Source organism: Bufo gargarizans, chromosome 1 (assembly GCF_014858855.1).
Source record: "Bufo gargarizans isolate SCDJY-AF-19 chromosome 1, ASM1485885v1, whole genome shotgun sequence".
NCBI classification, from domain to species: Eukaryota; Metazoa; Chordata; class Amphibia; order Anura; family Bufonidae; genus Bufo; species Bufo gargarizans.
Window position 1 is genome coordinate 671,110,098 of NC_058080.1, and position 23,838 is coordinate 671,133,935.

Here is a 23,838-nt window from a genome sequence, read left to right on the forward strand (position 1 = left end):
ATAGAGATCCCGGCCGTCCTCTGCTTCTGCTTGCCAAGAAAATCCTTCCATTTTTGGGAAGGTTATTGTAATATGGAATAAATACATAAATAATAGGAAGTATTGGTAGCAATGCAAATACCAATCAGAACAAAGATGCCAACTACTGATAAGGGTCATGGTTAAACCCACCTAAAGGATCATAACTGGCATTAGTGCATAACACGGAGCGTTTTTCTGTCCAGCGGTTTCAGTTTATGGACACTGGACCAGTGCACGTAAATGTTGTGTCTGACACCAGCATAAAACTGATGTAAGAAAAAAAAAAAAGTGCATTTCCATTGAGGGGGAACAGTTTTAAAATTTGTGATTGCCAATTGTGAGACAAAATGGTAAACGAGTGACCTCTAGTGGCGATTAACGCACACAACACGTCTTTACATCTAAGCCTCTGTATAAGGGCTCATTCAGACGGCCGTAGGTTTTGTTCTGCATTTTTGAGGAACGGATGCGGACCCAGTCATTTCAATGGGGCTGCAAAAGTTGTGGACAGCACACCATGTGCTGTCCGCATCCGTTGTTCTGTTCCACGGCCCCTCAAAAAATATAGAGCATGTCCTATTTTTATCCGCAATTGCGGACAAGAAAAAACTGAATTAAAAATTGTAATCACCCCCTTTCCCAATTTTACAAATAAAAAATATGAACATCATTGTTATGGACGCATCTGAAAATGCTCAAACTAATAAAATATAAATATAATTATCTTTTAATTAATTCATTATACGGTGTGATGACATTTTCACTGCCTGGTTCTCTCCAAGTGCAGAGGGTGCACCAGTTGCAGAGAGAGCAGAGCCTCTAGGTGTAACGGCAATGCCCCCGTTGCTCCTAGAGGCTCATTTGCATATATTAAAACATCATTTTTCTCAGCAATGTGGGCACATACTAACATGGGACCAACACAGATGCCTTCAGCTGCCAAGCGCACATGTAACAGGTCAGCCAGTTTCACAGGTACAAATCTGCTGACAGATGCCCTTTAAACTGTTGGCTGTGTTCTCGGTGGCTTTGGCCAACTGTACACTAATGTGTTTGGGGACCTTTAAAAGGAAAAAAACCTAATGAAATAATAAATAAAAAAAATGGGGGATGCCTTCTTTACCTCTCTAATTCGGCCAAAAACAACAGTGAGTATTTCTAGGTAGGGAATAGCATTAGGCTAGTTTATATTAGCACTAAAATGTTCCAGCAGCAGAAGAGTCTGCCGGGGGTTCATCACATCCGGCATAACCGGAAACTGCCGCAGCACCGCCAGGTCCCCATTGACTAAAACAGGACCCAGGGGCATCGGACCTGTTTTCTTGCATCAATGCCGAGATTTCAAGCAGCAGTTTTTGTGTGGCCGAATCCTGGCACTGATGCCGGAAACAGGCCGGATCTCCTCCGGGTCAGATTATAGTTAATGGGCTCCAGCAGGCAAAGCAGGGTTGCCAACCGGAATTTTTTTTCCTTCAGCTGTAAAATGATGAGAATTACCACTAAAATAATCACTAGCCTTAAAAAAAAAAGAAAATTCAATTTTTTTTTTTTTTATCATGGACAATATTTTTTCACTAACAGAAGAAATGTCTGGACGGTTGACAACCCTGAGGGAAAGGTAGTATCCGGCCGTGGCGGTGAACTCCGGCAGGCTGTTCCTGTGTGAAACTAGCCTTAGAAAATATTGCTATAGATAGATGTACACCCGGATAACACGGGTATATACGCTAGTAGATAATAAGGTAGATTTACTGTCTTTTCTGCCCATAGCGACTAATCACATCTCAGCTTGTATGATACCATAGCATTATAAGCTGATATCTAACTGGTTATTATGGGCAACAAAGAGTTTTTTCTTTAAGGGGATGTTCACATGATGGATTTTGACGGAGATTCTGTCACTCATGCAGATGCAGATGCAGTTTCTAGCGTCGACTGTGTAAAGAAAAGACATGTCCTTTCCTGGAGCAGTCGTGACCACAAACTGCAGCCTCTCATGGAAAACAATAGGAGGGGGATTCTGCGCAGGCTGTGATCATCCCCTTAAAAGGTTTTGATAAATGAGACTTTAATAAATGAAACTCTTCATATTTACCTGTAGAGAATATGAAAACGGTGTTGTCCCAAAGTCCATATTGCTTTAACGCATCAGTGACATTTCCTACCGCTTCATCCAGGACGGACACCATCCCTGCATAATGGCGCCTGTTCTGGTCATGGATGAAACTGTACGGCTCTAAATATTCCTGTGGAACCTGAAGAGGCGCGTGAACTGCTTGATACGGCAGGTAAAGGAACAGAGGCTGCAAGAGAAGGAGGACATCGCTCAGAAAGATCATTAGAGAAAGTTTATTCTTCATCTTACAGTGAATGTCCGCTTCTTTAATTTAACCCCTTAAAGGCTATGTACACCTTTGGCGGCAATATTTTTAAAATTATATCATTGTACTTATTTTGAGCTAAAAAAAACAGCTCAATATTTTTAATAAAGACTAATTGAAAAAATTATTTTTAGCCCAAAAATTTGTAAAAAGCAATTGATTCCCATCCAATCATATTGAACTTTTCATTTTCCAACTGAGCTTTTTTTTTAAGTTTCTACTTTTAAGGCTACTTTCACACTTGCGTTCGGAGCGGATCCGTCTGGTATTTGTACAGACGGAACCGCTCCTATAATACAAACCATGGTATCCGTTCAGAACGGATCCGTCTGCATTATATTTCACTAAAAAGGTCTAAGTACAATTTGTAATCACACGGATCAGTCCAGACTTTACATTGAAAGTCAATGGGGGGCGGATCCGTTTGAAAAATCCACCATATTGTGTCACCTTCAAACGGATCCACCCCCATTGACTTCCATTGTAACTCTGGACGGATCCGTTTGCCTCCGCACGGCCAGGCGGACACCCGAACGCTGCAAGCAGTGTTCGGGTGTCTGCCTGCTGAGCGCAGCGGAGGACAAACGGTGCCAGACTGATGCATTCTGAGCGGATCCGCGTCCACTCAGAATGCATTAGGGCAGGACGGATGCGTTCAGGGCCGCTTGTGAGCCTTCAAACGGAACTCAGAAGCGGAGCCCCGAACGCTAGTGTGAAAGTAGCCTAAGACAGTCATAGCTCACAAAACTGTTACCAGATAACATTTACCGTAGGTATCATTGTTCTGTTTATTTTTTAGCGATGTTAGAAGGTTTATAAGTTTAAAAGAAATTTTTCACATTTTCAAGAATATTTGATATTTTTCAAACCGATTATTGGGAAATGGAGGTGAAATAAAAATTTTTTTTTCCAGATTTCCAATTTTAACCCATTCTTTAAAAAAAAAAAAGTGGCTATTAAAAGGAGAATAAAACTCAATATTTAATACCATAATTCAACAGTTTTTAGAAATATCCCATATGTGGTCGTAGTGTGGTACTTCACTCAAATACTGGCCTCAGAAGGTTTTTCAGGTTTAAAGAGGTTTTCAGGTGCCAAAACTTAAGAAACACCCCCCCAAAAGATGTCATTTTGGAAACTACAACCCTCAAAGATATCAAGAGGAATACTGAGCATTTTTACTCCACCAGTTTCAAAGAATTTATTACAATTGGGCCATGAAAATGAAAAAAATATATATTTTTTTAAATAATATATGGTTTTATTTTCACAAGGATTAACAGGAGAAAAAATAAAATAAAAATCACCCCAAATTTGTTATACAATTTCTCCCAAGTAAAGCAATATCCTATATGTAGTCATAAACAGCTGTCTGGGCACACGACAGGGCTCAGAAGGGAAGGTGCACCATTTGACTTTTTGGAGCATGGTATTTGCTGAAGAGTCATAACTCTTTTTTGCAGATTCAGCTGTCTGCGAACCTAGTTCTAAGGGCTCATGCACACGACAGTATGGCTTTTTCAGTGTTTTGCGGTCCGTTGTTCCGTTTTTTGTTTCCGTTGTGCTTCCGTTTCGCTTTTCCGTTCAGTTTTTCCGTATGCCATATACATAGAAAAAGTTGGGCTGGGCATAACATTTTCAATAGATGGTTCAGCAAAAACGGAACAGATACGGAAGACATACGGAAGCATTTCCATATGTGTTCCGTTTTTTTTTTGCGGACCCATTGACTTGAATGGAGCCAAGCACCGTGATTTGCGGACAAGAATAGGACATGTACTATCTTTTCACGGTACGGAAATACTGAAACGGAATGCACATGGAGACACTTTGGTTCAGTATATGTACCGCATACTGAACAAAAAAAACGGCCAGTATACTGAACGCAAAATACTGTCGTGTGCCCTAATGCTGGAACTACACAGCTTCATCCATTATTTAGTGGATGGAGCTAGTTACTAAAGTGCTGTCCCCATTCCCTACAATGGGTGCAGCACCTATGGTGTTAAAAGGGTGAGATTCACATCTTGCCCTGTGATATCTGTTTTCCTGCACCTTCGTGGTCACATGACATTTTCCACTGTGTTGGTTCCCTATGCCAAAGGCATCACATTTACATCTGAGGCATGCCAAGGCCTGTAACCTAGTGACCCCTTTCCTGGATCCTGCCCTGTAGACGTGATGTCAGCAATGATGCTGTGCCTTAGGCTACATGCACAAGACCGTATGTGTTTTGCGGTCTGCAAATTGCGGATCCGCAAAAAAAAACGGATGACGTTCCGTATCGCATCCGTTTTTTTGTGGATCCATTGTAATAATGCCTATCCTTGTCCGCAAACTAGAAAAAAATAGGACATGCACTAAATAACTAAATCAAAACCGTAAAAGCTTTTGTAACATCCTTAGTATGAAATATCGCAAAACAGTATTTGTCATCCCTATAATCATAATAAGCTGTACAATATAGTGAATAGGGTTGTTGCGGGTATCGAAATATCGATACCCAATCAATACTTTGATACCGGGATTTGAAATTTATCGATACTAGGCATGCGCTACTGCGCAGCCTAGCATCAGAGAACATGGAGCGCGCTGCTGTCAGCGCGCACGGTGTTCTCCTCAGCAGCACAGGGGAGAAGGCGTATCTCCCTCCCCCTGTGCCGCTGCTGCCAATAAGAAGAGAGAGGGGCGGAGGGGCAGGCGCACTGCGCCACCAATGAAAGTTAACGTTTTATACAAATACAGGTGCTGGTAGCAGAATCACATAGCCGCGATCAGCGGCAGTTAACCCCTGAGGTGCGGCACCTAAGAGTTAACTGCTGCTGATCGCAGCTCCCTGCTATGCGATTCTGCTGCTGGCACCCGCCTCCTGTATTAAAGGTTAAAGGGAATCTGTCATCAACCTCATGCTGACCTCACTGAGGGCAGCATAAAATAGTGACAGAAATGCTGATGTCAGCGGTGTATCACTCATGAATGAAAAGAAAGTGGTTGCTGAGAACCAGCATCATAACCATTTTAGCCCGGGCCTTGAAAAAAAAGTCTCAGCCACCTGAGAAGAGTCCTGGTTATTCCTAATCTCCTTCTCTCCTGTCCATCTGCTGATGACTGGCAGTTCTCTCCTAGAGAGAAAGAGAAAACTAGGTAGAAGCCGGTCAGTCATCAGCAGGTGGCAGGAGAGCAGGACTTCATGAATAACCAGGACTCTTCTCAGGTGGCCGGGACTCTTCTCCAGGCCCAGTCTGCAATGATTGTGATGTTGGTTCTCGGCAACCACTTATTTTTAACCTTTAAATGACAGACCGCTGAAATCCACTCACCTGTCTCTACTTTATGCTGCCGTTAGTATGGGCAGCTTAAAGTTTATGACAGGTTCTCTTTAATCATCATTGGTGGTGCAGTGCAGCCGCCCCCCCCAGTATTAAAAACATTGGTGGCGCAGTGCACCCCCCCTATTAAAATCATTGGTGGCGCAGTGTGCCCCCCCCCTCAACCCCCCATTAAAATCATTGGTGGCATTGGCCACAGGTTCCCCTCCCCACCTCCTCATTGGTGGCAGCTTCTGATCGGAGCCCCAGCAGTGTAATCCTGGGGCTCCTATCGGTTACCAGGACGTTACTGAAGCCCTGGCTGCCATGGTAAACTCCTTGCTGCTGTGTGTACTATGCACATAGCAGCAGGGAGAGTGTGAGATCCTATTCATCTAATATATCAGGGTGAATAGGACAAGGATGAAAAGTAAAAAAATAAAAATAATAATATTAAGTATAAATCACCCCCTTTCCCAATTTCACATATTAAATATATACACAATAAATAAATAAACATAACACCACTTCCAAAAAGTCCAAACTATTAAAATATTTTTTTTTAAATGTCCTATGCGGTGAACACCGGAACAGAAAAATAAATAAATAAATAAAAACTGTGCGATTCGCAATTTTTTTTTTTATGCGAAATGCACGCGGCTTTTTGGGCGTTTTATTTTTTCCGCGTGGTATCGCAACACTTTTTTATAGTATCGAAATCTAATCAAAATTTTGGTATCGCAACAACCCTAATAGTGAACTCATTATGGTGCTTAGTAACTGGCACCATTTTCTTCCCCTCTCATTTCAGTAATACACTATTTATTTAGTATTATACATGTGAAGAAAATTCTGCTTTCCAACAGAGCAGGTGTGTAATGTAATGGTAACTCTTCTGTCTGCCACACAGAAGGCCTGGGGTTCAAATCCTGATGAAGACCTGTTAAATCATTTCTTTAGTAAAAGTCTATGTGCTGGAAGAGGGCAGCTCCTCCGATCCATACAGAACACATCTTCATTAGTATTCACTGCACTGAAATGAATACTAATGAGGCTGCCATGCCCTACTTGGATCTGTGATGGAGAAGCAGAGACCCGATTCTACAGATACTCCCCACGATTCTTGTGCTGGGATGTAAACACAGGGAGCGACTCACAGGTCACAATTATGTTGCAGTTGTCAAAGTGCACTCAGAACTTCATAATCTGACTTATATCATCACACAGTAAGGTTTAGGGCTGGTGTTATTTTTATCCGGAGAACCCCTTTAACTTAGCAGCAGCCGCCAATTGCACCCATGTACTCACCGTTTGAGGATTGTGATTAGCTATGAGATCCACAGCTCTTTCGGTAAATAAATGTGTGGAGTACTTCTTCTCATAACCTTTGGCTGCTACTTCACCATCTCGGAAATCAAGAGCGCACACGGTTTTATTCACACCCTTGATTTCATAGCATCTGTCATGGGTATAATAATCCTCGCTGCCCAGAAGATATCCTGAAGTACAAATACAGAAAGTCAGAAGCAGGTAAAATAATGGCGGCATGCATGGACTTCATTCTGGCATAGTAGAAATTGATTAATTCCTTAGGGTCCCTTCATACGTCCGTAATTTGGGTCCGCATTCGTTCTGCAATTTGCAGACTTATTCCGTTTCAATAGGGCTGGAACGGATGCGAATCCGCATTTCCAGGATCCGCATCTGCATCCGTTTTTCCGGGATCCGCAATTCCGTTCCTGAAAAAAACTAGAACATGTCTTATTCTTGTCCGCAATTGCGGACCAGAAAAGGCATTTTCTATTATAGTGTCTGTGATGTGCGGTCTGCAAATAGCGGATCGCACATTGCAGGTGTCCGTGTTTTGCGGATCCGCAAAACACTTACGGACGTGTGAATGGACCCTTATCGATATTCATTAAAATGTCCAGATGATACATCATTGCTGAAGCGTTTGGAAGCGTTACAGTTGCTCCCCATGAGGAGAAATGCAACTGCATTCAAAACGCGTCAGCCTGGTTTCATCTGTAACTCTACATCCTAAAGCTTTCAAGAGATATCAGTGAAGAATCATTGTTTGCAGATGCTGGGCTACTTTGCCTTTTCCTAGGTAAAAGAGCCCACTACAACCATCGGGGCTTTTAAGGAAAGTAGTTTTCTTAAGTTCTGTTGGATGTAAGACTTGCATCAGTCATGCCCCCTAATGGGTACAATCAAGCTTGGCACTAAAAACAAGTTTGCCATTAGAGGTGTTGTTCGGTCTTATTTAAAAAAAAAATCTGCCACTATGTACATGGGCGCACGCAGTGCTTGTGACCACCGATGGGACGTTACACTTCCGGTCTGTTGGAAACCTTAGTCTTATTGCTGGAATGGAGTGGCATTCAATAGGCAAGTGTGTCTTTCTCCTTTTTTAAACACCTTCCTGGCCATAAATACTAGGGGAGGGGATCACTGTATAATTAAAGGAGTATTCCAGTAATGAGGCATTTCATATCTAGTGGATAAGAGCTAACTGCTAGATCAGTGGGGGTCTTACTGCTGAGAATGGGAGGTCTCCTATCTGTATGGAGCAGCAGTCAAGGAAGCACACCACCCCTTAGATCTAACTCTATGGGACTGCTGTTCAGTTATCTCAAGCAGTCCCATACATGGTTACAAGATATAAGTTTGTAATTTCGCACTTCTACATTACAACTGTTCATGAACGCGTTCACGTTCTGAGCCGCTAGGTTCCACGAATGCAACTCGATGGTCAGCAGAAATCCATTCCTGAGGGATCTTTGTGCAAAAGCCTTAAAGGGGTTGTCTAGGACTTTGATATTGATGACCTATCGTCAGGACAGCCCGCACCTCTGCAGATCAGATGTTACCTTCTAGTTCTGGTGCCGAAAGTACAGAGCTCTGTCCATTATGTAGAGGATGGAGCCGGTATCTGCAGCACTGCTACCACTGAATGAACTGCAGTTACAAGCTCTGTCCACTACACTATGGACGGCGCTGTGTAGTTTCAGCATCAGAGCTACAACTAAACAGTTGATTGGCGGGGATGCAGGGTGCCAAACCACCACTGATATGATATTGATAGCATACCCTAGTTGTGTACTGTTGATATTCTGAGTTGCAATAAGACCACATTCGGACGTGGCTGGAAATTTCTTTGTGGATTTTTTTGATGCGGATTCCACAATTAAAAATTTTAAATGTACAGTCTAATAAATGTGAGTGGGGTCTTTTTATCGGTACAGATTTGAAGACATGCTGCAGTTTTTCAAATTATCATCATGACTATAAACACCTCCATTGTGGAAGAGCTCATTAGTATAAGGCCCAGGGAGCGCGGAGCAAAGCCAGCACCACTATACTCACCGCTCCCTCGGCGTTCTGTACTAACGAGCATTGGTGTTGGCTTTACTCGCCGCTCTCTGGTCTTCGTCACCCGTGTCCTGATGGTGTGTGTATAAGAAAGTAAGGTCACTTTAAATTGATTCGGAAGGGAGGAAGAAATTTGCCTGTTCTGCCTACGGCACCAAAATACCTTACCCTTGATAGTCTGGATCAGATACGAATATTAAAATCGGATAGTGGTCATAGACATCTCCTTCTCTTACAAGCCAAACTCAAGTCATTAACAAGCAGCAGCTCACATTCTTGCAAATCTGAAAGGCCACCATGTCACTCTCCATTTCCCCTGCAGCAAAATGATCAGGTGGAGGGAGAGAGACAGAGGAAGAAACTGCAGCTTCATCCCCCTCTTCCCCATCTGTATTACTCTGGACACATATGGAGGTTTCAGAATATTTCCGGAGACCCCACAGTAAGAGAAAAGAGAACTACACACTGCTGGAAAATGAAGAATATTACATGTCCCCTGTTCAGAGCAAGGTGTGGGCATATACCCTGGACGAATAGCCATGATATATACAACTGCATACCTCTCATGTGAACTCCCAATGCAGTGCATATTCTGAAGGACTACAGGAAATACAATGTGAATAGAGGCTCTCATTCATAAATTCACATGTATTACTGATTTCATGCCAAGGCTTCCTGCCTGTGAGTGAGACATGGCGTCCTTCCAGCACACGTGCACCCAACATTGTGGAACTTTACTGGGTCCTATTCCTATCAATACCATCTATACAACTGTTGCCTGGCACTTTTAGGCTACATTTACAAGATTTTAGAACACATTGAAGTCAAAGGGGCGATTCACATGGCAGCTTTTTTTAGTGGCCTGCGAATAGCAGCCGTCAAAAAACAGGACATGTTGTCACTGTCAGACGGACCCCATTGAAATCAATGGGACAGTATTTAACAGCTGTTAGACAGGAGTACACCCGTCTAAAGCCGTTAAACATGGGTACACTAGGGGGGGCGCATGCGCGGGTCTCGCGTGGAGGACATGCTTCCGTGAGCTCCGCTCCACTTATCGTTTTCTCCCTAATCTAAGCGCCTTTTACTGGGCTCCAATCAGCCTCAAAACCGATGCAGGGATCCCCGAAGATGACCCGCACTAAAGGGAGATCGAAAATTCCGGGCACCCCGGTCCCGTCGCAAACCTTACCGGAGTTATTCAGACAGACCAGGCAAACTGTCATGGCGGACACTCCATCAGAGCCTGCTAGCCCGACCTCATCTGATGGTGGCGGACCCGCTCCGGACACAGCTGCTCCTAATACAGGTCAGAACGATCTATACAAGAACATCGCAGCCCTGTTTAAAACTGAGCTATCTCAGGCAGTCTCTGAGTTTTCCCGCCAAATCCAAGATCTGGGAAATAGAGTCTCTGACTTGGAGACACGAATGGATGACATGTCCGATGCATTGGACCGTGATAAAGAGGATATTACCTCCCATGACGCTCACCTGATAGAGTTAGAGCTCAAACTTAAAGACCTCGAGAATCGGTCTCGGCGGGGAAACCTGAGGGTCAGGGGCCTTCCTGAATCCTTCACTGATCTACAGGATACCCTCACCACACTGTTTGCGGCCTTGCTACCACATACAGAACTCAATCTCCTGAAAATGGACAGAGTCCACAGGGCTTTGGGGAAGCCTCGCAGTACGGATCTCCCTAGAGATGTCATACTTAAGTTCCATCATCCGGAATCAAGAGATAAAATCCTGGCTGCAGCAAGGGACCTCCCTGAGTTACCTGGTCTTCCAGCTTCGGTCCATCTTTATGCAGACTTGGCTCCTTCTACGCTCCGTAGACGCCGTGAGATGAGACCAGTCACACAGTCCCTGCAGAAAGCTCACATTCGATACAGGTGGGGATTCCCCTTTAACCTATCGTTCCAGCTAAATTCCCGACTTCACACAGTCCATTCACCGGCGGAGGGACTGGAAGTCCTGCAGCGAGCAGGGATCCCCTGCGAACCTCAAGCTCATCGTCCTTCATCCCCGAAACCTCAGAGGCCGGCAAGGGTCTGGACCAAAGTCCCTGCTACACCGAATGGATCAAGCAGATCAAGAAATACCTGAACTCTTCATATCGGGACAGTAGCAAATTTCTGTTCCTTGGTTTGAGATCTCTTGGGGATTCTCTGTTGTTCCCTGCCTCTGTGTTGTGCGAGGCCAACCCTTCTAACTCAGGGGTTCGATAATGTGGATTTTCATGTTGTCCCTGTTTATGGGTTATTGTGAGAGAGTACTGCTAGTCAAATACGGGCTAGCCCTCTACTCGCTTCTCCCACTTATGATTACTTTTAATTATGAGCTTACCAGCTCTCAATTTTGTTCCACGTTTTATTATGTTATTCCAATGTTTAACTGTTTAATCCTTTGTTTCTTGGAGACTTGGCATAAGGATTCGCATTGTAATGCTCGAGGGGGAGGTGCTGCTGGGATGATGTTGGCCCTGGCGGCGGATGGCGTCTGGTTTTCTCCCCAAACTAATAGCAAGATCCTGAACTACCATCATGTGTAAGGTACTCACGCATAATGTGAGGGGTCTAAACTCCCCCCGAAAGAGAAAGACAGCTTTCTCCGTTTATATTAAACACAAGCCCGACGTCATCTGCCTTCAGGAGACTCATTTCACCACCACATCCCATCCTAAGTACTTTCACTCGCAATATTCCACTTTCTATTCCTCCGCATTCACCTCAAAATGTAGAGGAGTAGTGACACTATTGAGGAACTCCTTCCCGTTTATAGTATCCCAGACGTGCATTGACCCTTTGTATTTTTGTTTTGTGTACCTTTCTCTATTATTGTATATACAGTACAGACCAAAAGTTTGGACACACCTTCTCATTCAAAGAGTTTTCTTTATTTTCATGACTATGAAAATTGTAGATTCACACTGAAGGCATCAAAACTATGAATTAACACATGTGGAATTATATACATAACAAACAAGTGTGAAACAACTGAAAATATGTAATATTCTAGGTTCTTCAAAGTAGCCACCTTTTGCTTTGATTACTGCTTTCCAAACTCTTGGCATTCTCTTGATGAGCTTCAAGAGGTAGTCCCCTTAAATGGTTTTCACTTCACAGGTGTGCCCTGCCAGGTTTAATAAGTGGGATTTCTTGCGTTATTGATGGGGTTGGGACCATCAGTGGCGTTGAGGAGAAGTCAGGTGGATACACAGCTGATAGTCTATTCAGTAGGACTGTTAGAATTTGTATTATGGCATGAAAAAAGCAGCTAAGTAAAGAAAAACGAGTGGCCATCATTACTTTAAGAAATGAAGGTCAGTCAGTCAGCCGAAAAATTGGGAAAACTTTGAAAGTAAGGGCTATTTGACCATGAAGGAGAGTGATGGGGTGCTGCGCCAGATGACCTGGCCTCCACAGTCACCGGACCTGAACCTAATCGAGATGGTTTGGGGTGAGCTGGACCGCAGAGTGAAGGCAAAAGGGCCAACAAGTGCTAAGCATCTCTGGGAACTCCTTCAAGACTGTTGGAAGACCATTTCAGGTGACTACCTCTTGAAGCTCATCAAGAGAATGCCAAGAGTGTGCAAAGCAGAAATCAAAGCAAAAGGTGGCTACTTTGAAGAACCTAGAATATGACATATTTTCAGTTGTTTCACACTTGTTTGTTATGTATATAATTCCACATGTGTTAATTCATAGTTTTGATGCCTTCATAGTCATGAAAATAAAGAAAACTCTTTGAATGAGAAGGTGTGTCCAAATTTTTGGTCTGTACTGTATATATAACCCATCCTGCATAACTAACTACAGACCAGTCTCCAATCTCTAAACTCCTGGAGTGTCTGGTCTACTGGTCTGGCCTCATCCGCTATCTCTCCACTAACTCTCTCCTTGATCCATTACAATCTGGTTTCCGCACCCTACATTCTACAGAAACTGTCCTCACCAAAGTGACAAAGCACTTCCTGACAGCAAAATGCAACGGTAACTACTCTCTGCTCATTCTCCTTGACCTCTCTTCAGCTTTTGACACTGTAGACCATCATCTCCTACTCACTATGCTCCAATATATTAGCCTAAAGGACACTGCCCTCTCCTGTTATTTTTTTTTCATATCTCTCTGACCGCTCTTTCAGTGTATCATTTGCTGTCTCCACTTCTCCTCTCCCTCTTGCTGAGGTTCCTCAGGGTTCAGTCCTAGGCCCTCTTCTCTCTCAACAAAGCCCCAATTGGACAGACCATCAGCAGATTTGATTTCCAGTACCATATCTATGCTGATGACACACAACTATACACATCATCCCCTGACATCACCACTGCTGTATTACAGAACACGAGTGACTGTCTGTCCACTGTCTCTTACATCATGTCCTCTCCCTATCTGAAACTGAATCTTTCAAAAACTGAACTTCTTGTATGCTCTCCATCTACTAAACTATCCAAACCTGATATCCCCCACTTAGTGTGTGGCACCATCATCCCTCCTATGCAGCACGCCTGCTATCTCTGTGTTACATTTGACACAGATCTTTCATTCACCCCCTATATTAAATCTCTTGCCTCCTTATATCTGCATCTCAAAAACATCTCTAGAATCCGCTCCTTTCTCACTACGGAAACAAAAACTTTCATTGTTGCCCTGATACATTCCCACCTCGATTACTGTAACTCGCTATTAATTGGCCTCCCCCTCACCAATCTGTCCTTAATGCAGCAGCCATGGTCATCTATCTGTCCAACCGCTACTCTGATGCCCCCACCCTGTGCCAGTCATTGCACTGGTTGCCCATACAGTACAGGATTCAACTGCTTGTTCTCACTCACAAAGCTCTCCACAGTGCTGTACCCTTCTACATCTCTTCTCTCATCTCTGTATACCACCCTACCTGTGCTCTTTGCTCTCTAAAGGATTTTTGACTGACATCCACCATAATCTGAACCTCTCACTCCCGGCTTCAATACTTCTCCCGAGCTGCACCAGTTCTCTTGAATGCCCTACCTGCAGAAATTAGGTTGAATCACAATATACACAGTTTTAGGAGCTCCCTAAAAAACACATCTTTTTAGAGTGGACTATCACATCCACTAATCTAACCCCTCTCCATATATAGACCATTTATCATCATTTCCTGAACCTGATCCTCCACCACACCCATGCACACAGAAGCACTACAGGTATTAGATGGTGACTGGCTCATGCAGCTTTATATCTACTGCCATACTTTCCCAAGATGGCTGGACCATTGTACAAAACAAACACTTTTACCTTTTTGTGTCACCACAATCTCCTCATAGATTGTAAGCTCTTGTGAGCAGGACTCATTTCTCTTGTTCTTATTATTGACTTGTCTGTTGCTATGTTATTTTTGACTGTTTGTACTTGAACCTTCTGAGTGTAAAGCGCTGCGGAATATGTTATAGATTATCATTGTTATATATAACACAGTACAGACCAAAAGTTTGGACACACCTTCTCATTCTAAGAGTTTTCTTTATTTTCATGACTATGAAAATTGTAGATTCACACTGAAGGCATCAAAACTATGAATTAACACATGTGGAATTATATACATAACAAAAAAGTGTGAAACAACTGAAAATATGTCATATTCTAGGTTCTTCAAAGTAGCCACCTTTTGCTTTGATTACTGCTTTGCACACTCTTGGCATTCTCTTGATGAGCTTCAAGAGGTAGTCACCTGAAATGGTTTTCACTTCACAGGTGTGCCCTGTCAGGTTTAATAAGTGGGATTTCTTGCCTTATAAATGGGGTTGGGACCATCAGTTGCGTTGTGGAGAAGTCAGGTGGATACACAGCTGATAGTCCTACTGAATAGACTGTTAGAATTTGTATTATGGCAAGAAAAAAGCAGCTAAGTAAAGAAAAACAAGTGGCCATCATTACTTTAAGAAATGAAGGTCAGTCAGTCCGAAAAATTGGGAAAACTTTGAAAGTGTCCCCCAAGTGCAGTCACAAAAACCATCAAGCGCTACAAAGAAACTGGCTCACATGCGGACCGCCCCAGGAAAGGAAGACCAAGAGTCACCTCTGCTGCGGAGGATAAGTTCATCCGAGTCACCAGCCTCAGAAATCGCAGGTTAACAGCAGCTCAGATTAGAGATCAGGTCAATGCCACACAGAGTTCTAGCAGCAGACACATCTCTAGAACAACTGTTAAGAGGAGACTGTGAATCAGGCCTTCATGGTAGAATACCTGCTAGGAAACCACTGCTAAGGACAGGCAACAAGCAGAAGAGACTTGTTTGGGCTAAAGAACACAAGGAATGGACATTAGACCAGTGGAAATCTGTGCTTTGGTCTGAGGAGTCCAAATTTGAGATCTTTGGTTCCAACCACCGTGTCTTTGTGCGACGCAGAAAAGGTGAACGGATGGACTCTACTTGCCTGGTTCCCACCGTGAAGCATGGAGGAGGAGGTGTGATGGTGTGGGGGTGCTTTGCTGGTGACACTGTTGGGGATTTATTCAAAATTGAAGGCATACTGAACCAGCATGGCTGCCACAGCATCTTGCAGCGGCATGCTATTCCATCCGGTTTGCGTTTAGTTGGACCATCATTTATTTTTCAACAGGACAATGACCCCAAAACACACCTCCAGGCTGTGTAAGGGCTATTTGACCATGAAGGAGAGTGATGGGGTGCTGCGCCAGATGACCTGGCCTCCACAGTCACCGGAGCTGAACCCAATCGAGATGGTTTGGGGTGAGCTGGACCGCAGAAAGAAGGCAAAAGGGCCAACAAGTGTTAAGCATCTCTGGGAACTCCTTCAAGACTGTTGGAAGACCATTTCAGGTGACTACCTCTTGAAGCCCATCAAGAGAATGCCAAGAGTGTGCAAAGCAGTAATCAAAGCAAAATGTGGCTACTTTGAAGAACCTAGAATATGACATATTTTCTGTTGTTTCACACTTTTTCGTTATGTATATAATTCCACATGTGTTAATTCATAGTTTTGATGCCTTCAGTGTGAATCTACAATTTTCATAGTCATGAAAATAAAGAAAACTCTTAGAATGAGAAAGTGTGTCCAAACTTTTGGTCTGTACTGTATATATATATATATATATATATATATATATATATCCGTCTCCATAGTTTAACAAAAGTGGTGTTTCCACATTAGGATGTCTGTTTTGGTACTTAATAAATTTGAAATAATTACGTAATTTTTGGTGTCTACAGAGTTTCTTTCACATCAAGTTAAACAAGATTGTGGTACTGTGAATTATTTCAAGTCTCCCAAGTTTCCTTCTTTTGAAAGGATAGTCCCTCTTTGCTCCTTAAAGGGTTTTTCATTTATCTTGTAGAGAAAGTTAATACAAGCCACTTACTAATATATTGTGATTATCCATATTGCCTCCTTTGCTGACTGGATTCATTTTTCCATCACATTATACACTGCTCGTTTATATGGTTACGACCACCCTGCAATTCATCAGCGGTGGCCGTGCTTGCACACTGTAGAAAAAAGTGCCGTCCTCTCTGATGGTCAGGACAGTGGGAGCGCACATAGACTAGTGCTTTTTTCTATAGTGTGCAAGCACGGCCACCGCTGATAGATTACAGGGTGTACATAACCATGGAAATGAGCAGTGTAAAATGTGATGGAAACATGGATCCAGCCAGCAAAGGAGGCAATATGGACAATCACAATACATTAGTAAGTGCCTTGTATTAACTTCCTCTACATAATAAAAGCTATTTACTGAAGTGACACAACTTCTTTAAACCCCGCCGATGCAGTTCTGACAGTGCTGGGTACCCGCTGCACCCCACTTCCCTCTACAAAGCAGGAAATGGCTGTGAATTCTGCTACGACCCGCCTCAGCCAGTGATTGGGCCTTTGACACAACGAGCCATAAGTGTCCTTTATTGACCATCCGATAAAACATTCTAACTATAGACCTGCAATAGATATTAAATGGGGTTTTCCAAGGCTTTTCTACTGATAACCTTCTGACTAGGTCATCGGTATCTGAACGGTAGGGGTCCAACACCTGGGATCCCCACTGATCAGCTGTGTCCAATCCTCTTTAGCTTTGCCTTATGTATATTATCCGCCTTCTTGTCCCTGTTTTACCTATAGAGCGCTGTCTCTAAGCGGTTCCTCCCCCTTCTCTGACAGTGCGTTGATCCATGCGGGTCACGTGACGTCTTTGTCGGCCCATGTGACATGGCTCGGATTCACTGTGGGGGCGGACCGCTCTTCGTTCACCGGCGGGGGTAGGTGGAGCTACCCTTGTTATATAGCCAGCACATGAGCGGCCGTTTCACGGAGCGTGGTTCCTGTTAGAGAGGGACCGCGCACCTTCTATCTTTATGTACATTGAAGCAAAGTTGCAGTCTTGGCTACAGTACAGGCTCCTGATGTGACATAGTTTCTGATGCTGAAACGCGTAGAGCCGTACCAGTACTTAGATATGTAGAGTTGTATCAGTACTTAGATATGTAGAGCTGTATCAGTACTTAGATTTTTAGCCCTAGACCAGATGGGGCCTCTGTACTAGTAGCTCATTAGGTCTAAGCATTCTCGCAGCCTGTCCGCTGTTCCTATAGCAGCGTGTGTGGCGGTCTGCACCTTGCTCCTGCTGCTCAGACATTGTAGCGGGACACACTTCATGTATTAGCTACAGACCAGTGGTTAATGAGATAGACCTTGCAGCAGTGATTGTCCAGACTGACTGGGGCATAGGTTGGCCCAGGGTCTATGGCGTTTGTTACCCTGTGGCTATGATAACAATACCTGTCCAGCCTGCGTGGCCAATGATGCTGTAGGGTAGTAACAAAGCGTAGTTTTATTTAATTCTTTACCCCCACTACCTAGTGACTTAATAAAGATTTTTGTTTTGGTCCCTTTTAACATCCCTTTTTCCTTGTCGGTATATTCAATTTAGGGGTGTATACCTGCGATGTTATTTAAATTGTAAGCCCTTGTACAGACACGTGACAAACCGACACCACATTAAGGCCGCTTTCACTTCAGACTCGGCGCGTGAGCATAAGACAGCTCCTAGCACTGCAGGGTCACATAGCATTATATTGATTTATGATACTATGTAACCCTTACAGTTCTGGAATGTATTGGATAACACTGACAGCATTATGCCACTGTTATCCAATACATTCCAGACCTCTAAGGGTTACATAGCATCATAAATCAATATAATGCTATGAGACCCTGGCAGTGCTGGGAGGTCAGGACGGGAGCTGTCTTATACTCACGCTCCGAGTCTGAACTCACTCGTGAGAAAGCGGTCTAAGAGTCAGATTAAGGATAAGAAATTAAGAAAGACATTACCAAAGTAAGTGTCGAATCCTCTGCGGGTCGGAAGGCAGTCCTTTTTATAAAGGCCAAGGTGCCATTTTCCCACCATGTGTGTGGCATATCCGGCTTCCTTCAGTAACTGGGGCAGCAGCTTTTCATCAAGAGGTAGACAGTGGGGCTGACACGGCCATATTATCTCATGCTGCAGCCCCGTGTGAATCTTGGGGGACAAAAATTTAGAAAAAAATAAATAAATCAGTAGCAAGATCAATAGGCTGTATATAATAAAATATGTATAAAAGAAAGCGAGACGTCTGCTATACGAGCACATATACAGCTCAGCAGGCTTCACCCACTGATGGCATATCACTAGGATAGTTTTTATTTATTTTTTACAGCTTTTGGTACTGTTCTTTTTCTAGAGTTTTACCGAGTCCTATAAGAAGGTCACAGCCAGAGAATAAAAATAAAAAATAAAAAAAAAATATAAAAATAAAAGCCATCAGAACGTCACACATTAAAATTCATGCTAACTAATGCATTTTATATTTGGTAGACTTGAAAGCAAGATCTGATTGCACACAAAAAAAAAGAAAAATTAAAATCTGCTGAACATGCCATGAATAGGGATGAGCCAACTTGTGTTTTCAAGCTCGGCGTACAAGGTTCGGGTTATCTAAGAAATCTGTTATAAATTCTTCTACCACAGACCCTAACTTATGGTCCATGGTAGCGGAATCCATAACGGAATTCTTAGATAACTTGAACCAAAACCTTGTACGCCAAACTAAAAAAACACGTTCGCTCATTCCTAGTAATGAAAAAAAATTGTACAGTTAGACCTTATGCAATGGAGTCGAATCAGGGGCGTAGCTATAGGGGGTGCAGAGGTAGCAGTTGCTACCGGGCCCAGGAGCCTGAGGGGGCCCAAAGACCCTTGTGCCATATAAGAGGACACTGGTATTATTGAAAGTACTGTACATGCTGGTCAAGTTACACCTCTGGTTGAAGGGAACGGGTTAGGTCAAGAATTTGGATTGAGGGGGGTGCCGTTTCAATTTTTGCCTCAGGTGGCATGAAGGCTATGGGCCAGATTTATCATGACACTGACAGCTCACTCCACTTTCACTTATGGCTAAAGTCAGTTTTAGCCAAGTCAGATTTATGATCGTCCCTTTAAGACTGTGATAAATGTGGTTTGACGGTAGCAGTTTAACCGTCAGTAAGCAGCTTTACAAAAGTCGCACGTTTTTATGAAAAAGTCGCATGTTCTATTAAAAAGTCTCATAAGATAAGCATGGTCCTCACTGGAGTGAAATTGCAACTTTTTAAATAGTCCCAATAGTAAATCTGTCTAGAGATTCATTTACATAAGAAAACACGCCCACTTTCAGAAAACTGGCGAGCATAGTGCAGAGCAGAAAAAAAGTCGCAAATTTTTGCGCAGTTTAAGCGATTGCGCAAAAATTTGCAACTTTTTCACTCCATTATTCTGACTTGAGCTAATGATAAATCTGGCCCTATGTGTTTCCCTGTCCCTTGCCACAAAGTACTGAGGGAAGGGGGAGCCTGAGAGAGAGCTGAGCGCTGCGATTGGCCAGCGCTGCAGCATGGGAGAATGAGCCGACGTCAGGTTCCCCTGGGTGGAGCCTAACTGTAAAGATACCGGAGGCAATTACCGGAGAACGGAGCGGCGCCCAGGTATACCAGTAAGTGCAGGGGGGTCCCTGGGCGCTGCTCTACATGCCTGCATAGTTACTTTAGAAGTTTAATTCTGATGAAAGGTCCTCTTTAAGCTACACCCCTGAGTCGAATCGATCGATCTGCACCAGTACTAAGGCATAATAGGGTTACAAATGATGGCTATGTTTGTGCAAAAAAAAAAAAATGCAACTTTTCCCGCTGCTAAGTGGACGGAGTGAAATACGGTGGGAAAGGCCAACAACCCTCTAACAGATTTATTATTACTAAAAAAGTTAAAAGCAAAAGTTAGAGCAACTCCAAGCCTCCTCATAGCCGGCATCAATTTAGTTTTCTGTCTTTAGAACAGTCCCAGAAACACCACGATTTTGAAGAGGTGCACCTTTTCATAAATTTGGCACATTTTACTTTACTTTTTGGTATATAAGGCATGTACATGACCGCATGTATTTTGTAGATAGCAAACAGCGGATCTGCAAAATACGGTTACCGGACGTGTGCATCCTGCAATTTCCACGGGCCCCATAGTCTGCAAAGTGGAGAAGAATAGGACATGGACACATGGCGTGCTGTCTGTATTATTTGTGGCCCCTTTGAAATGAATGTATCTGCATCAAATGTGCAATAAATTAGATGCTGAAAAAACAAAAAACTGTCATGTTCATGGGGCCCAAGGCCACTTTCACACAGTCAGTGTTTGATCAGTGATTGTGAGCTGAAGCCAGATGCAGGTCAGAAACACAAAAAGTGCAAATCTTTCCAATATATCTTCTCTCTATGCTTTGGCTCACAATCACTGATGGAAATCACTGATCAAACACTGACTGTGGAAGTGGCCTTAAAGCCTGTATTACACCTGCCGATTTTTTGTCAGATAATCGCTTGTTAGCGATCATCTTGCAGTGTAAGGCTAGGGCTACACGACGACATGTGTCGCGCTACAATTTTTATACTGATAGTCTATGGTGTCGCACTGCAACATGCGGCGACTGCGACACGACAGTAGAAAACTAAACCAGCTCCACTTTACACCAATTTGATAAATCTCCCCCCAAATACCGAAGACTTTACAAATAACTAACTTAGGAGGTCATATATGCGACACGGATCTCCATGCAGCATTAGTCCGAGTTCACATGTTCAGATCGTTCAGATCGCGGACCCATTCACTTTAATGGGTCCGCGATCCGCCCGTTCCGCAAAAAGATAGGACATGTTCTATCTTTTTGCGGAACGGAAGTACGGGACGCAGCCCCACAGAAGCACTCCGTAGTGCTTCCGAGGGGTCCCGTTCCGTGCGGCCGTTCCGCAATTCCGGACCTATTGAAGTGAATGGGTCCGCATCCGTGATGCGGAATGCACACGGAACTGTGGCTGTGTATTGCGCCACGGATCACACACGTTCGTGTGAACTCGGCCTTAATCCGAAGTTTTGAGCGAAGCGACTTCAAATCTAGGATCCGAAGCTTGCGGCACTCATCACTAGTTCTATGGTTTGTGGCCCTGCCGCACGGACAGCACACAAATGACACCGATCTGCTATAGACATGTATAGGTTCTGGTGCGATCTGCAAAATATGAGGATGGGTCATAGACCAAAAACACTGTGGTTGTGCATGAGGCCAAGGTGAGCCCGAATGTCCGCAGAGCTCAGAATAAGCAGACTGCAGCTTTCAGTTTATCTACTGCCCCAATAATAAGAGAACTATGGTTGCTATGGGTAACAATGCCGAGCTAGATAGATGAAGCCAAAATCCGCCCCAGTAACCAGCTCCCGAGATCACATGACCAACTCCAGTCACATGACCCGAGAACTCTTCCACCCCTGCCCGGGCTGACCTGGTACCTGCCGCTCAGCAGCTGGCTGCGGGACGGGGTGCACAGCGGCTGCACGTAGTAGGAGCCCAGCTCCACGCCTTGGCTTCGCAGACTGTCCAGAGTCGGGGTTCTGATCTCCGAGCCGTGGAAGCTCACGTCATTAAAGCCCAGGTCGTCCGCCAGGACGAAGACTATGTGCGGTGGAAGGGCAGCAGTGGTGGCATCCTGGCAGAGCAGCAGCCCGGCCCAGAGGAGCAGCATCCCCGGCCCTGCCATGCTGACTACTGGGGGCACAGTGCTGCTCTCAGGGAAACTCATGCAGGAACTGACAGCTCCGGCCCGCCCTGCACCTCCCCTCCCCTCCTACACAGGACAGCTTTATGTCCGTGATGAACTGTCATAGAGGGAGTCATGTGCTGTGTACACCTCAGCCAGGACTATGTATAATGTATAACAGTGCTGTGTACACCTCAGCCAGGACTATGTATAATGTATAACACTGCTGTGTACACCTTAGCCAGGACTGTGTATAATGTATAACACTGCTGTGTACACCTCAGCCAGGACTATGTATAATGTATAACACTGCTGTGTACACCTCAGCCAGGACTATGTATGATGTATAACACTGCTGTGTACACCTCAGCCAGGACTGTGTATAATGTATAACACTGCTGTGTGCACCTCAGCCAGGACTATGTATGATGTATAACACTGCTGTGTACACCTCAGCCAGGACTGTGTATAATGTATAACACTGCTGTGTGCACCTCAGCCAGGACTATGTATGATGTATAACACTGCTGTGTACACCTTAGCCAGGACTATGTATGATGTATAACACTGCTGTGTACACCTCAGCCAGGACTGTGTATAATGTATAACACTGCTGTGTGCACCTCAGCCAGGACTATGTATGATGTATAACAGTGCTGTGTACACCTCAGCCAGGACTATGTATGATGTATAACACTGCTGTGTACACCTCAGCCAGGACTGTGTATGATGTATAACACTGCTGTGTACACCTCAGCCAGGACTGTGTATGATGTATAACAGTGCTGTGTACACCTCAGCCAGGACTATGTATGATGTATAACACTGCTGTGTACACCTCAGCCAGGACTGTGTATGATGTATAACACTGCTGTGTACACCTCAGCCAGGACTGTGTATAATGTATAACACTGCTGTGTACACCTCAGCCAGGACTGTGTATGATGTATAACACTGCTGTGTACACCTCAGCCAGGACTGTGTATAATGTATAACACTGCTGTGTACACCTCAGCCAGGACTGTGTATGATGTATAACACTGCTGTGTACACCTCAGCCAGCACTCTGTGTATGATGTATAACACTGCTGTGTACACCTCAGCCAGGACTATGTATAATGTATAACACTGCCTTGTACACCTCAGCCAGGACTGTGTATAATGTATAACACTGCTGTGTAAACCTCAGCCAGGACTATGTATGATGTATAACACTGCTGTGTACACCTCAGCCAGGACTATGTATGATGTATAACACTGCTGTGTACACCTCAGCCAGGACTGTGTATAATGTATAACAGTGCTGTGTACACCTCAGCCAGGACTGTGTATAATGTATAACACTGCTGTGTACACCTCAGCCAGGACTATGTATGATGTATAACACTGCTGTGTACACCTCAGCCAGGACTGTGTATAATGTATAACACTGCTGTGTACACCTCAGCCAGGACTATGTATAATGTATAACACTGCCTTGTACACCTCAGCCAGGACTATGTATAATGTATAACAGTGCTGTGTACACCTCAGCCAGGACTGTGTATAATGTATAACACTGCTGTGTACACCTCAGCCAGGACTGTGTATAATGTATAACACTGCTGTGTACACCTCAGCCAGGACTATGTATAATGTATAACACTGCTGTGTACACC

At 44.0% G+C, this 23,838-nt stretch overlaps 1 protein-coding gene across 1 annotated transcript in view; it reads right to left on the reverse strand.

Annotated features, from left to right (window-relative positions):
* Positions 1–22,244, reverse strand: part of LOC122929500 (arylsulfatase B-like) — a 53,514-nt gene extending 31,270 nt beyond the window's left edge. The window contains exons 1-4 of the mRNA XM_044283106.1: positions 21,926–22,244; positions 18,419–18,605; positions 7,019–7,209; positions 2,117–2,324 (exon numbers count right to left, since the gene is read on the reverse strand). Coding sequence (XP_044139041.1) covers positions 2,117–2,324; positions 7,019–7,209; positions 18,419–18,605; positions 21,926–22,222 — 883 coding nt within the window. The 5' untranslated portion in view covers positions 22,223–22,244. The remainder of the gene's footprint in view (positions 1–2,116; positions 2,325–7,018; positions 7,210–18,418; positions 18,606–21,925) is intronic.
* Positions 22,245–23,838: the final 1,594 nt, after the last annotated feature.